Source organism: Indicator indicator, chromosome 15 (assembly GCF_027791375.1).
Source record: "Indicator indicator isolate 239-I01 chromosome 15, UM_Iind_1.1, whole genome shotgun sequence".
Taxonomy (NCBI): domain Eukaryota; kingdom Metazoa; phylum Chordata; class Aves; order Piciformes; family Indicatoridae; genus Indicator; species Indicator indicator.
The window spans coordinates 15,827,748-15,844,973 of NC_072024.1; the positions used below are offsets into that span (position 1 = coordinate 15,827,748).

The following is a 17,226-nucleotide window of genomic DNA, read 5'->3' on the forward strand; positions in this document are numbered from 1 at the left end:
TTGGAACAAGATAGTAAGAATAGGAGAAAGAGAAAAATGTCATCTAGCACTACTGCTAGATGGTTGGGACTTAGCTTAAAATACATATCTACCCTTTCTTAAAAAAAAATTCATCACGAAGGAATTAGCTTTCTCAGAAAGCACCAGCAACCATTCTTCCAACAGTAACAACATATAACTCAGTTCCACCATGGTTAAGACAGTGTGAGAAGTTGAGTCTTTTTTTTAATTGTTAGTTTCAAGATTATTTAGAGTAGTTGCTATGTGGTCTTAGAGCAGCCCATCACAGAGTATTACTGCAGTTTCATGCTACCTATAGCCTTCTGAAAAGCCTGCAATGGTTTGGGTTTTGAAGGCTGGAGGGAGGAGGTTCTTTGCTTTTTGGTTCTTTGTTGTGGTTTTTTTTTCCTCCTATAGTCTCAGGCTAAGTATATCAATAAACTCATTGACCCTCAGACATTCCTCCCTCCAGACTGTCCAGCTCTCCTGGGAACCAAAGCAACACATGACAGTTCCCAACAGTTCTCCAGACACACAGAAACAATAATGAGTAGAATGGGGGTGGAGGAGAAAAAAAAAATAGCACTGTCATGCTAACTTTTGTGCAGTCACAGGAAAAGAAAGGCATGACAGCAGTGAACTACGTGAGAATGCTATAAACAAAGGGGGAAATCATGGCTGATAGCACTTAGATCTAATTTGGTTAATAATAACAAAATAAAGTTACATAAACCAAGATATGTGCTAGGAGAGTATGAATCAGACTATGCATACCTGACTGCTATCACAGTAATCAGATATTTAAAATAGGATCCTCGACAAAAGGAAGAGGAAATAATTGGAATAGAATTTCCCACAATACAACGAATATGTATTTTCATTTAAAAGTGTCTAAGGACACATATTCATTAATGAAACACGTAATGTAATTAATCAGATGTCAAAGTAAACATGTCATGTCTTTTTAATCAGATAAAAACTTACCTGGAAAACAAAAATAAACCCAAAACCCTTATTTATTTTTTCCTTAGATTTGCTGCAGTATATAGAATTAACAAATATCAAAACATAGAAAAATCTGTATTTGTTCAGATCTCAGAGAGCACAATGCTTAATAAATATTTCTTTTAAAAACTCCACAACAATATAGTTACTTGTCAAGTTCCTAGAATCTACCTCATTTTACCTCTTCCTTCAAAAAATTAGTCAAGTTTGTGTGTAGGACCAGCTGCACATTGCTTGAGCAACAAAGACAGGAATTCTTTTAATTACATCCAAGGTCATGGAACTGAACTAGGAAACAAGTCTTCCAGATTTGTTTCTGCTTATACTATCATATTATGTTTTCTTTTTGCAAGCATTATCTCTTAAGGGAAAGAATCTGCTGTCAGCAACTGCAGTATTTTCTGCTAAGTCATTCCACCACCTTGCAAAGACATTTGAAAACATAAAAGTGATTTACGACAACATTTTGCAACAAAATGCTGCACCAGTTATATCAGAGATAAGCACAACACATGAAAATGCAAAGAGTAGTAAAGCTTCTGCAAAAACAGTCCCAACCATCTGTAGGAGTTCTGCAAGCCACAGCAGGCCTAGGAGCTCAAAGATCTTTGTGATTTCCAAAAGCAACACATTATCAAAGCAGTGATCAAGTTTAAGTACTCTTTAAAGACACTTTGAAGGGTCATAGGTGAAGAATTCCAAGTCAGAAAAATTAGACTGACTTCACAACACACATTGCAAAGTGCCTCTATCTAACACACATAGGAACCTCTTCAGCCAAGAGAGAGAGAGAGAAAGAGAGAGAGAGACTTCTGCCTCATTCTAGCCAGTAGAAGCCACACCATAGTCTTAGAGAAGCCAATTACTGATGGGGGCTCAAAGAGCCACAAAGACATGTGAATGGCTTCAGACTTTGGAGGAACAGCTGACAATGATTTGTGTTTTCAGCACCACCCAGACCAGCAAGAAGACATAAGTAGCTGCAGCACATACACAATGACCAATGACTTGCATGAAAAACACTTTTCTTCTCCTTTATTTCCATATTTTATTTATATGCTTCATCTAGTTTCCATTTAAACCCAACTATTTTGTACTTTCCAATGGTGACATAGAAATGCCATAAAATACTGAAGGAATTAACTGCTAAGGTGAGGATAAGTGCATAATTTGCATGGTATCTATTACTACCAGATGACATATTGCAATGAATAACTACACTTCACAGTCAGGAGACAGAAGTTTTAGGAAGGCCAGCAGAAGTAAAAAGGGGGGGGGGGGGGTAAATCAAACCAACCAACCAAAACTTACAGAAGGTTATAAGGAAGCTAATTTTATGTTGAAGTAACAAGGTGATTATGGATTCCCATAGTATCATTAATACAAACTCTCGGGGGGGGGGGGGGTGTGGAAAATCACACTATAGAATTAGAGCTCTTTTGTTCTCAGTTAATATCTGCTGACTCTACTCTGAAGCAGTTACACTTTCAGTGTATCAGTGGCACAGAGGGAAAGTTTATGTGATGAAATGGAGAGGACTGCAATCCCTATTCTGTCCCTTTTAATTCTGGCTTTTCAACTGACATGAGGAACCCAGGTGGAAAGAAACGCTCTGCATGTCTGCCCATGTGGCAGAGAGGAAAATGTAATTGATTATTCTTATTAAGGAAACTGTTTTTGCCCGAAGGATCAAGCTTATTCAGTTTCATCCTTCAAATGAAACATGCAGTGTAGTTAAATATTCTATCTTTATTTTATACATAGCTTGAGCTGACTATATTTCAGTGACTGCAATAATGAAAAACACAATATTAACTTAATTAGAAAACTGGTAGAGAGGGAGGGATGCTGTGATCAAAAACTTAGATCTTTGAATACTGATGCTCCATACAATGTCACTGCTGCTGTCTGTAAAAATGTTGTTGCCTTAAGACCATCAAAAAAGAAGAATGCTAGAAAAAGACATGCATTCCCCATTAAGAGATTCAAATAATGGCTTCAGATGCTGAAAGAAACAAGCTGTCTTGCAATTTTTCTTTTATATCACTCTAATAATATATTACACTTCTGTGCTTAATCACTGTTTACAGAAGCATTACTTTGTGGGTACCCAGATACTGGATATATTCAGACACTGGATGTTATTTAGTGTAGTATTTGTAGATGGGTCAGAATCTGCTGAAGCCACGGGTCAGGGAAGATATGGAACCATATGAGCAATTTACCAAGTGAAAGAGACCCCCAGGTTTTATATTGTTGGTAAGAAAACAGAAGAGACCTCTACATTTGTGTTCCCAAAGGACAGGTGCTCTTTATTAGTATATCAGGAGTCTACTATTGGCTATGCAGATAAGGTAACTTATCTGAACTATGAAATGATGCAACTCCTGTGCAAAACCAGAAATTGCATAAGCTACTATTACATTATTTAAATTAAATCAATCAAAAAATGTTTAGTCAGTGTCATCTGAAAAAAAAAAAAGCTTTAGAAAATAAGCCTTAGGCAAAATCCACAAAAATCAACATCTGAAGCTGTCAAGCAATGAAACATTTGAAGGCAACAGTGTCACTTTCTTTATGCATGGAAAGTAACTGAAGGAACTTTAAGAAGCCATTAGTGAAGTTCCTGTCTCTTCAGAACAGCTGTAATTGACAGAAGAAAGCAACCTGACAAGATACAGCTCACTGGTTCCAGAACTTAGGTTCTGCCTCTCATCATTAAACAAGTAAAATCTGATGGGACCAGCCACACTGCAGCAGATCAAGTGATTGCCAAAACTTCTCTATTGACTTTAATTTTAAAAAAAATTATTATTTTTAATTGCTTTCGGGAACATGATATGAACAGCTTCAAGAGGAAATATGTAAACAAGCACTTTCTAAAGTCTATTAGCCTAATAAAGAGTTGCAATCTATTGTGAGTTCAATTATTTGGAAGCTTCTCTCATACCATTTTAGTTTTCATTTCTGTGATCAGGACTACAGTGATTAATGTACCTGGCTAACAGCCTGGAATAAAGTCCTGCAAAGAAGGATGGAAAAGACTGTGAATGAGTCTTTTTTGAAATTGATAAATAGGCAGAAGACAAAATGTTCAGGGTGGAAGTAAAAGCCCAGAGGAAACAAGTCTCTCTACCCTTTCTTTCTCCTTTATGGCTTTACATTATGAAAGTTTAAAACGTTTCAGAAAGGATCTTCATGTTAAGGAAACATGGAACTTCATTACAAAGTGCCTCCTGCTTACCTGGACGCCACACACCTGGAGACTTTCCACACAGTTAATTTTTGTTCACTATCTCAAGTCTGGCATTATTGTCCTTTCTTCTCTGGCAGCTGCACAAAAAAAGCCAAATGCTGATCTCCTCTCCTTTGTTACATATCAAGGAATGTGTGTGCTCTGTTTGGGCAATAGTAGAGGCTAGTCTACAGAGTCATGCTGTAACTGGGGGACTTTCAGGAGCACCTTCTCTGTGAGTCACACTCACCTAAAGCATTATCTAAATGATGCCGGATATCATTTGTAGAACTTCAATAGATAATGTAGCCTCACTGCTTTAGCAGCTCTTAAAGTTTGATTGAAGGTATATGCTTAGTAAGAAAGCTTACCCACGGGCCCTTTTTGTTGGAAACACCTGCATTTTCATGCTGGTGCCTGACTTGACTCTCACAATTATCATGAGCTGATGCCTACTGGTTCTCAGCAAGACCATGTCACACGATGGAACCATGCAGTACGTTATTATCTCACCTTACAAACAAGTTAGACAAACACTGCCAAGACAGCATATGGAAACTCTGTTAACTATGAAAAAAAAAATGAAACTGTAACACAAACAGAAAGGGAAGTATTCCATAAGCCTAATAACTTAATCTACCTTCCATGAGAAAGGCTGCAGATCTGCAGCAGCAAGGTACACAGGAGGCAGCAATGACTGGAAAGACTTTGAAGAGACTTCCAGGCATCAAATGCTTTGCTGTAGCTCTTTCCAGTACCTGATGTCAAATACTTCAAAGAAAAGTATGAGAGATACCGCATTGGATAAATATGGGAACAAGAATGAAGGACTCCAATGCCTGAGGAATAAAAATATTTCTTCAAATTCAACTCTACTTCTTCTTAAAATAAATCTACAGCAGCCAAGAAAGTGAAAATTTTACTATGAAAGCATAAGATCTAAAATGCTCAACTTCCAAAGAAATTCCAAAAACATTTCTTTAAAAAATAGTCTTAAAATGCAAGGTTTGGGGGGGTTTTTGTTTGAAGCAGCACAATTGCCTTCTGAGTGGACATTTGTCTATCAGTCAAGACAGCATGAAGGGCTCTCTGATACCTCTTATCACCCACTAATTTTCACTGACATCAAATGTTTTTATTACCAAAGAAAATGCAAAACTTTGCACTGCTTAATCCGTTTACATTTTTATATATGTCATCTCTCCTACTTTTTGTCCTCTCAAATACTTAGGTATTACTACATATCTGGGTTTATGCCTGACACTGCTTCTAAAAGAAATTGGCTTTTACTACCATCCTTTGTACTGCTATAATGTCCTTTTTTATGATGCAGTAATTAGAATTCAACATAGAGTACTATGGAAGAATTTAACAGGAAATTTTATTGTCTCATTACTTAGTCTAACTTGCATTTTTTTTCCTCTACCACTGAAGCTCCATGCTGACTGGATTGCTGGAGAATCTTAATTTTTACAATAGTTATTAGTAAATGAAATTTGCACTTACAAATTATTTACAGGGCACGAAACACATGGCAATTCAATCTCAATCAATTGCCAGCATAAAGGGGATTCTTCTCAATGTCCTGCATGCGTTCCTTTTGAGTTTAAAAAGGATTTAAGCCAGGCAGAAAAGGGAGACTTTTTAAAATCCTGACAATAGGAACATAGAGAATTGAAACAATGGGTTTGTCAGCCAGCCTGACAGAGATGGCCAAAGACATTAAGTGACTTCACATGCAATTATTTCTTACTGGGGGCTGGCTCTGCTTCTGATAGTACTAAGTCAGTTTTTATAAGGTTCTAGATTATGAGGTAAAACACAAGGCACTATCTTAAATGAGGAAAATGGAAAATGCAATAAATAGGATAATAAAGAATATCAGCCATATTTACAACCATACTCTTTGGGGTCTTCTATCACATGTCGATGACAGAAGCAAACGTGACACAAAGCTAAACTGGGGATGAGGTTATGTTCCCCAATCAGATATTACATAATACTTATTTGATTAACTCTTCTATAAAAAGTCTCACATGTACCTAAATTGATTTCACATGGTAACTCAAATTTATCTTTGCAACCCATGACTGTGCAGCATGGCATACCAGCCTCCTGTGAAATGTGGATTTTTTTTTCGGACTCTGCATTGTTCCAGGTGACCTCTATAGGTCACAGGGGATTTTTCCTACCACAAAACCATTGGCTTAAATATATCTCTTAGAGGAGGCAGTCTGTTTTGGCAGTAAATGCTTTTTCAGGACTGTAGCTTACGTTTATGTTCAGTAAAATCAAGAACGGCAAAGTTGCATACAGAGAAAAAAAAAATAAAAATCAAGAGCCTTAAGAACATGCAATGCACTTTTAAAACCTCCACAGAATCATCATGTCAGCACCTATTCCAGGCTTCACAGCATCTGCATCTTCCCAAACACCCCCTCACACATCATAACTATGTGCTTTTTAAATACCTACACCACTTGCACCCATTTAAAGTTTCTTCTATTGCATTAATATATTCCATTAAAGTAATAACTTCTCAGAAGACAAAAATTGATATTAATACTCCAACACAACCATAAGAGCTCTTCAGAATAACGTGTCAGTTATCACACCACTGTTTTATTCACCAAATAGATTATGAAATTGGCTTCATCCACCTACTTCTAACAAGTGTTTTAACTGCTATTTTTATCTTAGCTGTTAAGTCTAAAACAGTTGAACAAAGTTCAACAGCTCAAGCTGTAGATGTTTCTAACAACAGTTAGAGCCTTGTTTAATTTGCCAACCTTAGTTGTATTGCCCTCTCTAATATATATAATAGACATTCTCAATTCTTGTCATATACAATTTCTATTCCAAGTCTACATTACTGGCCATTAAGCTCTAAAGAGGGGAAAATCAAGGCTTCATTTGCTTAAATCCAGTATAATTCCAGAATTCCACATCCACAGTACATCTTTACCAGCAGTGAAGTTCATGCCAGCTGCCAGTCCTCAGTGCACACAGCATATGAGCAGAGAGCTAATAACCCTGAGCCCATGCTGCAGGAGAGCTCCAGCTGCTGTGCAGTCTCAGTCTTGGTTCACCAGGAGGGAATCCACTCTTAGCACAACATTCGTATGTTCAAGGCCTACCACAAGGTTCCAAACACAGACACAAAACTCCAAACATACAATAAAGCAAATATCCATCAAGAAGAAACATTCTTGCTCACTCAGTCATCAGTGTTGATGCAACCCATGCATATCCAGCAGAAAACTGCACTGTCTATAACCTAGCTGCATATATTTTCAGGGCCAAGTGCCACTTCAGTTGAGTATATGAGAAGCAAGAAACAATCAGGTGAGTTTGTCTTTGTTCTTCAACACTATTTAACAATTTAGCAATAGGAGTGTTGACTATATCAAAAGGATTAACACAGCCATGAAATGTAATTCATGTAATAAAAATCTCAGTTCATAAATATTCAGGAAGTCTCCCAAGAGCTACAGCTGGAGGTAGCACTAATGTTCAGTAGAACCGATTTAGGTTGTGAAACAAACTTTCTGATAAAATCAACCACAATAAACCCAACGTAGGAACGCAACAAACAGTAACCAGCTCTAACAAAAACAATGTACATACAAAGGAGAAAAGACGAACCTGAAAAACGTTCAAAGTGTTTCATGTTTCTTTTTTTCCAGGGACATGTATCCTTCAGCACAGACACTCCTAAAACTCACTCCTACTCTCCAGCTATGGCTTCACACCTCTGCCCCACCTATTCCATGAGGCACTGCCCACATGAGCCTCACCTGAAGGTCAGCAAGGCCAGAGTGCGTATTTTGTGCTGCAGTAGTCTCATACAGAAATGAAGATAAATGACAAGTGGTAACATCTTATTGGAATGTAGGTCTTTCCAGCTTCCTTTCCCATTTTTCATATAGGAGTTTTCTCAGTCATATAGCCCACCAGGTGGCAGATAAGAAAGTTCCATCTGTCTAAAAGAAGCTCTACAACATCTGCAAGCTAAAGCCTTTTTTCCTCCTTGGAGTGTATTAATAACCAAAGCTATCACCTAAAGTGGACAGTCTAACATATGCCAAACATTTAATGCAACTTTTACAGATAACAAAAACACACTAGATGACTTAACAGACCCCAGAGAACACATTCAATGGAACACCTTTTGAATGAAACCAGGTTTACTTAGATATGATAATGTCTGGCATTTAAACCTTTCTTCAACACAGAGATGCCTTTTTTCTTCTTTAACATGTTTATCTTTTCCCCAGTCTTTAAAACACCCCTCCCTGCTTTGCTAGTACTGCAGCACTAAACAAATTAGCACAAGCAAATTTTTTCATGCAGTTAAGACCAAAATGACAGTAGAAGGCTATGACACCAGTTCAACAACATTGTCACCTCCAGCTCATGTAGTGCTTTGGTCTATGGCCTAAATAGTCTGGCAGAAAAGCCAACACCCATATGGCTGCCACCTGATAGGCACAGTATCATCACTACTCTATAACCACTTGTAAAACATGAACACTGCTTCACTGTGCTCAAGTACTTTCATGCTCTGAATTACTGAACAGCACAGTGTTGACCCTGTGTAGAGGAATGTGGCAGTTTCTTTCTAGACTCACATACAACTTAAAATTGAGGACCAATGAATTCATTCTGCTGAGGGCTGAAGTCTTTGTTATTAAGAAGAATATGTAATATTTACAGAGAGTTGTGGCCTTCTGTGAAAAAGGATTTGTTCTTATCTAAAGACATATAAAGCACAAGAGAGTCCTTTGGGGTTCCTCCTGCATATATTTGCTTTCAAACCGTTAACTGTAGTAACTTTGCACTAAAGCCTCATCGTGTTTCTATCCAGATATCAACACAGTATTAAAAAAAAAAAAAAATCACATCACAAAAGAACACACAAAAGAACAATGACAACAACAACAAAAAAAAAACAACACAATTTGCAGACAAATTCTGTTACTAGAACATCTAGTGTCTCGCCCAGCTAGGGGAAAAAATAGTTCACAGCATTATGTGCTTATTTTCTTGACCTGATTTTTCGCTGAGATCAGAGCTGATGATTTTGCAAAATGTATCTTCCAGATGAAATTTGCACAAGATGCCTTTAACTCAAACCCCACAGCAGGAGTATATACTTGTCTGGGGCATCAAAGAACCCAGAATTAGGTCTTCAATCAATTATTCAGCACTGAAGCTTACTTAAACAGTTCTATTTATAATAATTTAGTTCCAAGAACTGAATTTCACCTCTTCCACAAACAGCAGATTATTTATATTTTTTTCTTATAAAAGCTGTTTAAAAACAGAATCCTGTAAAACATCCTGTGAATTTTATGTTTATGTTGCAATGAATATTCTGCATTTGCAATATGGAGTTTAGAAGACCTTAGCATTCAAATACATACAGAATTAATTGTGTGTGCATAAGGCCAATACTGCATGAAAATCAGCTCTTCTATGTCTAATTTAAGTCTATTTATTTTGAATATTTCCACTTAAATTATGTAGTGGGGCAACAAGAGAATCACTATGTGGAAAAAAAAACCACAAACAAACAAAAAAAAAACAGGCCAACAAAACAATATGCCTTTTCTAATTCTGCTGTTCAAAGATGGTCAATAGTTTACACATTCTCTTCAGGGCAGGGTCAAGTTTCTCCCATTTGGTTTTTGATTAAAAATTATTTTCTCTTTAAAAGTTTGGATCTGTATTAAAAATGCAACAAACATTTCAGAGAGTGCAAGCCCTGTTCATGCTGTTATCACCACTTACCTGTGCACACAGTTTTCTAGTTCTCTTGCATTAAACTAAAAGTTCAACCTTGAGTATACAAAGCACTATAAAAATAGCTGTGATTTTGTATAGGAATCAGCTATACAAGTCAACATTTGGAATACAGCCTTGTGGTAGTTTTAGGCTATGCCTTTTAAAATTTTTCACAGATCTTGAACAGGAAGCCATAGAATGTAAATAAATCACTATTGGGTGTAAAAAGGAAAATAATGATAGTTCTAAACAATCCCACTTAAAGTAGTTGTACCAAAACAATCTCACTCTCTTCTCCCTTCCTCAGGTTGGGAGATACTAACTTTGTGCTTCTGCTTGACCTTGGCTGCATTGTTTTGGCTAAGTTCTAACTTCTCTGCTCTGTCTCTTGTCCCCTTTGTTTACAGGGGGGTAAGGGGGGAGCCAGGGAGGTAGAAGCTATTGGCAGCTCCCCCGGTCTTTGACCTGGGAGGGTCCTTGTGCTGTTTACTAATTGTAAATACTGTATATTTTGTACATATTCATTGCATTTCATTGTAGATTGTAGTTTTGCTTGTAACTATAGCTTTCATTTGCTACTGACTGAGCTGGTCTAGCAAATTTAGTGTTGGGGGAGAAATTTCAATCCACCACAAGCCTAAAATACCAAACCACCTAAAGCCAGTTCTGACTGAATTAGAAAAAAAAAGAAAAGCCCATTTAGCATTGTCTTTTCCCATTATTTCTCTTAATATATGGCCTACACTACTGTTCGTGGCATTATACAGGTATTTGCCTACCACCACACGAGCACATCTCCCCAGTTTCTGTGTTCCTTGTGGCACCCACCTTCAGAAGGACAACCCAGGTGTTTTGTGTGTATGTGAAGCTGTATGTAAAGATCAGGTTTGTGAGGAGCCAGAACATACACAAGTTTATAGGACCTGATGAGATGCATCCCAGAGCCCTGAGAGAACTGGCTGATGTAGTTGCCAAGCCCCTCTCCATAACATTTGAAAAGTCCTGGCAGTCAGCTGAAGTCCCTGGAGACTGGAAGAAGGGATACATTACACCCATTTTTTAAAAAGGTTAGAAAGGAGAACTCTGGGAACTACCAACCTGTCAGCCCCACCTCTGTGCCTGCAAAGATCATGGAGCAGATTTGCCTAGAAGCTCTGATAAGGCACAGGGAGGCCAGGGAGGTGGTCAAAGAGACCCAACAAGGCTTCACTAAGAGCAAATCCTGCCTGACAAACCTAGTGGCCTTCTATGACAGAGTGACTACATCAGTAGAAAAGGGATGACCTATGGATGTCATCTTTCTGGACTTTCTGCAAGACCCTTGACATAGTGCCCCCAGTATCCTACTCACCAGGTTGCAGAGATGCAGATTTGATGGGTGGACTGCTCAGTAGACGAGGCTGGATGATCACAATCCAGACAGGAGTGGTCAATCAATCCAGATGGAGATCAGTGACAAGTGGCATCCTTCAGGCTTCCTTACTGGGACCCATACTATTTAATATTTTTATCAATGACATAGACAGGAGATTAAGCACACCATCAGCAAGTCTATAGATAACAGCAAACTCACTGGTGCTGTTTATATGCTGCAGGGACAGGATGTCACCCAGAAGGCCCTGGTCAAGATGGAGAAATGGGCCCAGGTGAACCTCATAAAGTTCAACAAGACCAAATGCAGGGTCCTGCACCTGGGCCTGACCAATCCTCATTATCAATACAGGCTGGGGGATGAGGTGATAGAAAACAGCCCTGAGAAAAAGAATTTGGGAGTTTTGGTGGATGAGAAGCTGGGCATGAGCCAACAATGTGCACTTGCAGCCCATAAGGCCAATGGCATCCTGGGCTGCATCAAAAGAAGCATTGGCAGGAGATCAAGAGAGGCGACTCTGCCACTTTGCTCTGGTGAGACCTCACCTGAGTACTGCATCCATCTCTGGAGCCCTGAACACAGGAACGGCATGGACCTGCAGAAGCGGGTCCAGAGAAGGGCCACAAAGATGATCACAAACTGGAACACCTCTCCTATGAGGACAGGCTGAGGGAGCTGGGGTTGTTCAGCCTGGAGAAGAGAAGGCTCTGGGCAAACCTAACAGTGGCCTTCCAGTATCTAAAGAGGGCCTGTAAGGCACCTGCAGAGGTACTGTTTACAAAGGCCTCTAGTGATAAGATGAGGGGCAATGGTTTGAAATTAGAGGAGATTTAGATTGGATGTTAAGGAGGAAATTCTTTACCATGAGGATGGTGGAATGCTGGAACAAGTTGCCCAGGGAGGTAGTCGAGGTCCCATCCCTGGAGATATTCAAGGTCAGGCTTGACGAGGCTCTGGGCAACCTGATCTAACAGATGATGTGCCTGCTGACTGCAGGGGGGTTGGATCAGATGGAGGTCCCTTCCAACCCAAACCATTCTATGGTTCTGATTCTATTCCTGTTACTGACTTGCACACCACCTTCTTCTACTGGTTTTCATTAAGTGCAGGTACACTACTGCTGTGATTCTCTGAACTTCCCAGTGCCAGACATGCAGACCCAAAGCAAAGGTGAGGGTCGCTGAAGGAGTCCAGGTAGTAACAGCTAAAGATACCTGCCCTGTCCTCTGTGAAGGAGCAGCTGCTTAGAGTGGGATGCCAGGGCTGTGGTGCTACCAAAAATGAGCTCCCACCAGAAATTCTGTTCACATCTGCTATCCCAGCTGTACCATAAAACAAATGTACATGAGTAAGTTTTCCTATTCCTCTTCTTGACTCTATTCCTGACCTGAGGACATTCCAACAAACAAAGCAAGGCTACCATTGATTTTTAACCATACCTTTGAAATGTTTATCATTTTATGCAATGGTTAGTTATTTTGCCACTGTTAAGTACTTGAATACTTTCTTGGAAACAAAAATACAAGCACACACTAGTACTCTCAGTATAAAAGGTACATTTCTTTAATGTCATTCACCAAAATTACATTTCACAGAGAAAGTCTGCATTTTAGTTGTATAATTGTAGGGCACTGAGTCAATAATTATTATTACATAATCCAAGACTATCTCACATATTATTTTACTTTAAAAACAGAACAAACCAAAACCAATCCCAAACTGAAGAACCCACTATTGCTCATCTTTGTTATTTGTGTTTGGGAGATTTTTATGTTCTTTCCTGCATGATTAACACATTCCCTCCAACAGGTGATACATTTTTAAAAAAAGACTGAATTGTCCAAAGTCTTATAATTCATGCAGGACATCAACTACATATAGAGCATGAGTTCAGGGCAAATAATTACCTGCTTGTATTCAGGTTCACTGTTTCTAGCTGAAGTACAGTGAAAAGTCAGGACTAGAATACTTTGGTTTATATTAGCAAGAGTGGGTTTGGGGGTGTTTTCATTCATCCACAAAATTTACAATACCTTCATCTGTGCTTACTCACATTTCCTTCCCATTGCCGTCACCTCTCTTTTTTGTTTTCTTCTTGGTAAATATACCTACAACTTGTGCAGCACTTCTTTAAGAAAGTTACTGGTTTGTCACAAGAGCTTAGTGAAAGCAAAGTGTACTTACGAAAGTCATTTAAAAATAAGACTATACCGTTTTCATGTTAGCATATTAATACAAAGGTAAGCATTTGTCGTACTTCAGGATTGGGTTTAAGTGGTGTTTTCACTTTCTGTGTATTTCTGTTTATGTTAAGAGCATCAACTAACACACAGTTATCAGATCTACTATGCATCCATGGGGATGGACAAGGCTCTAACACCTAGAAAAAATGAGGCGTTGATACAGGCCAAAAGCAGCAGCTTTCATTTAAGATCCAGCGGAAGCTAACTATGGAAAACCAGCATACTAACTGCGGCTACTATTTCATGTTACTGCCAACGATACCGTACACTTATGGCGCACAGCACGGAAGCTCCTACACCAGAATCGCCCGTTCTGAGTGAGGAGACACACCACCTGAACACGGCCCGCCGCAGATCGAGTCCGCGGCGAGGCTTCTGAGGGAAACCACACGGTACAACGGCAGTTACAGGCGCCCGCAGGCCACTACGGCCACCGTGACGAGTGAACAATAACGGGCACCACCCAGCGCAGCCACCGCCCCTTTCCCTTCTGCCCCGTCAGCCGGAAACGAGGAACCGGCAGCCCCGGCCGCGCAGGCGCCGTGGGCAGGTGACGGGGTCGGGGCCGTGGGCCGCCGCCATGGTGTACATCTCTAACGGTGAGGGGCCGCTGGCGGGAGGGTCGCGCCTTGTGCCCGCAGTGGGGCGGCGGGGGGACAGGCAGGAGTCAGGACAGCGAGCGAGGAACGGCTAGGAGGGCATCGGGCCTGCACTGGACAGGGACGTTCCCTGAGCCAGCAGCACGGCTGCCTGCTGCCGCTGCCCGATCAACGCCACATCCCACGCCCTTCTCTGCGGCCTGCGCTTGAGCCTTACGTGCTCCCAAACAGTTTTAGGGACTTTGAAATATCCCAAGTGTGTGCTGCCGACTTCAGGATCATAATAGAGAAGCAGCTTAACCACGTAGAGAGAGACAAGAGATTATACTGGTGGTTTTCCATAGGTTTACCCGAACATAGTGTTTGGTGGTGGTGATCCGATTATTTGACGTACTTGGAAAATACCCTGTAGCGAATGAACCTCACTGCCCATGAAGCATGATCTCTCCGTGCTGTTTACAAATTTTAGACTCAGAAGATATGTTTTTGTGTAACTTACTGCACAGTGTCACACACTAAACATCACAGGATGTTTTGTATCTTGATGTGTTACAGGACAAGTGTTGGATAGCCAGAGTCGGGCTCCTTGGCGCTTGTCATCTATAACAGATTTTTTGTGGTCGATAGCAGATTTTGTGGTTCTGTTGTAAGTAGAAATTAATTCTTTTAGTGAGCTTTATTCTTGATTTACCTAGGTAGAAGCTACTCATTGCTGTTAGTAACACAATAACAATATTAATTTACTCTCTAGTATTCCATCTCTACTGTCCCCAAAACATACAGGAAAGCTTTATTATGACTGTGAGGCTTTGGTTATTAAACACTATACCACATTTAATGAAAACTCATGCTAACTTACAGTCAAATTAGTTTAACTTTTGTTAAAAAGCTATTTTCTAATAGCTGATCAAATAAGATATTATTTAGAGAATAGATTCTGGCTTTGCGTAAGTAAATCACACAGCAGTAATCACAAATTTATGACCCCACGTCAGAGATGGTTAAGAAACAAAAAGTTCTAAAACACATCTTGAAATACATCTAAAAGATGTATTTAACAGCCCATTGTTTCAGTTACATGTTTATATATGATGCATTTCTGGCATATTTACCAGAAAACTGTATGTTGGATTGAGCCTCACTGTAATTTGGAATTACTTCAGATTTTAGATCCGTATGTAGGAAAATATTTATTAAACAACAACGATCTTGAGAAGATAGACTGTTAATTCCTAGACACTATTTAACTGTTCTTCAGGCCATTTCTTATCTCACATAAACTATACCTAGCAATCGATTCACCTAACTCCTGTTTGTTGGTTTGTTTTTTTGTTTTCAGTTTCCAGAGTATTATTCAACCAGATTTGAGAAGAAGAGGCTACACATCTTCCTCCTATTCAGGATACAATGATGGAAGAGGGTATTTTTTATTCACACTATTTCAGAAATTTTTTCCTCTCTTAGCAAAATGACAATGTATTCAGAGTACAATTTTAATTTGCACTGAATCAAGTCTGAAACACGTCAATAACACACAGCTTTGGATAGCTGCAGTAACAGTCTCATCTAACTCTCACTGAAGCAATTTTCCAAACTTAGTAGACAGTATGAATCTTAATTGAATTTCTTTTGTTAGACTTGCTTATACTTAGCATTGGTTTACATTACAATCAGTCATTTCATGTATATTCCCTACACGTAGAGCAAACTACTTTGTTATATGGCCATCATTTCTATAAACACTGTAGTTACCATGTTTCTTATTCATAGCTTGCCTGACTTGTAGGATTGTCTAAAAGCTTCAGTTAGCTGTAGCTCTCTGAGATAGGACTAATTAGAGCAGTTTGCATAAGTTTTGTGAAAGTGGGGTTGGGGATTTTGGGGGGAAGGGTTTGGTTGGGCTTTTTCAGAGTGTTGGTTGGAGTTTTTGTAGCTTTTCTTCTTTTTTTACAGTTGTCCATGTGAACCAAAATAAGTTTTCCAGAGGTTTTAACTTTCTAATTACTACAATTTAGAGATAGTGTTATTATTAAATTTGTATCTTAACAGTTTGATGTCAGTTGAATAGATGTTGTTTTCCTTGCTTTCTTTTCAGGCCTCCAGCACAACCTCGACGTAGGATGGGTCGAATAAATCACTGGGGTGGAGGCCCCAGTCCACCACCAATGGCTGGAGGTGGATGAGGAAGGTAACTCCAAATCTGCTGTATCCTGCTTTGAACTTTTTTGAATTGAAGCTTAAGACAAAATGGAGTGTTTCATCCTCCTTTTGCAAAAGTTACCAAAAGAGGAAGAGAATCAAAGTGGTTAGATCTGTCAGTAAGGGGGCAAAAAAATGGAAGGGGGTTATTGAAAGGTCTTGGCACAGAAGTAATGAGCTTCTCCTTTTAATTGCTTAGAACTGGATATACAAAGTATAGCAAAGGTTTTTTAGTAGAACTGATAAAAAAAAAATTAACTTTTCAGGCATTTTGGCTACTGAAGTCCTGTCAAGATCAGTAGCGACTGAAACTTTGCATTTCTAATAGTTCTTACATGACACATGAGGATTTTTGTTTAGATATTTCTCAGTAGAAGGGAATTCAATAAAGTTGGTAAAAGACTATTAGAAAAATATTTTTTTCCTGTTACAGTGATACAGCTATGCAAATCTTGAATTCTAGTGCAACAAAAATCAGGATTGCTTAGAGCTGGACAAAAATTATTAAAAAGACCTGATTTTTAAATTTCTCTCAGCTGCCTGAGTTTTAGTTCTGTTTCATTAGTTTACATAGTAAGAGTTTCATCTAACACTGAATTTAATACACTGTAATGTACTTCTAAGTAAACAATCCTTTTTCAAGATTCACTCTCCCTTGTTACCATAACAAAAGTTATAAGAAATAAAAACACATGCAGCTTGTTAATGTCTCTAAATCTTGGGGGAAAAAAAAAATTCATATTCCAATAAGTATATGCATTGGTGTTTCAGTTCCCTACAAAAAAA

The 17,226-nt window shown here is 39.0% G+C and overlaps 1 protein-coding gene across 2 annotated transcripts; it reads left to right on the top strand.

Moving 5' to 3' along the window:
• Window positions 1–14,195: 14,195 nt before the first annotated feature.
• Window positions 14,196–16,433, top strand: SELENOK (selenoprotein K). Of its 2 annotated transcripts, none has more exons than XM_054387480.1 (4): window positions 14,196–14,241; window positions 14,797–14,887; window positions 15,581–15,661; window positions 16,337–16,433. In XM_054387480.1, exons 1-4 carry the CDS (start codon window positions 14,223–14,225, stop codon window positions 16,431–16,433), a joined length of 288 nt encoding a protein of 95 aa, XP_054243455.1. In that variant the 5' UTR covers window positions 14,196–14,222. The 2 variants fall into 2 exon arrangements, with proteins under 2 accessions (XP_054243455.1, XP_054243456.1); XM_054387481.1 differs by having other exon boundaries at window positions 16,337–16,424.
• The last annotated feature ends 793 nt before the right edge of the window (window positions 16,434–17,226 follow it).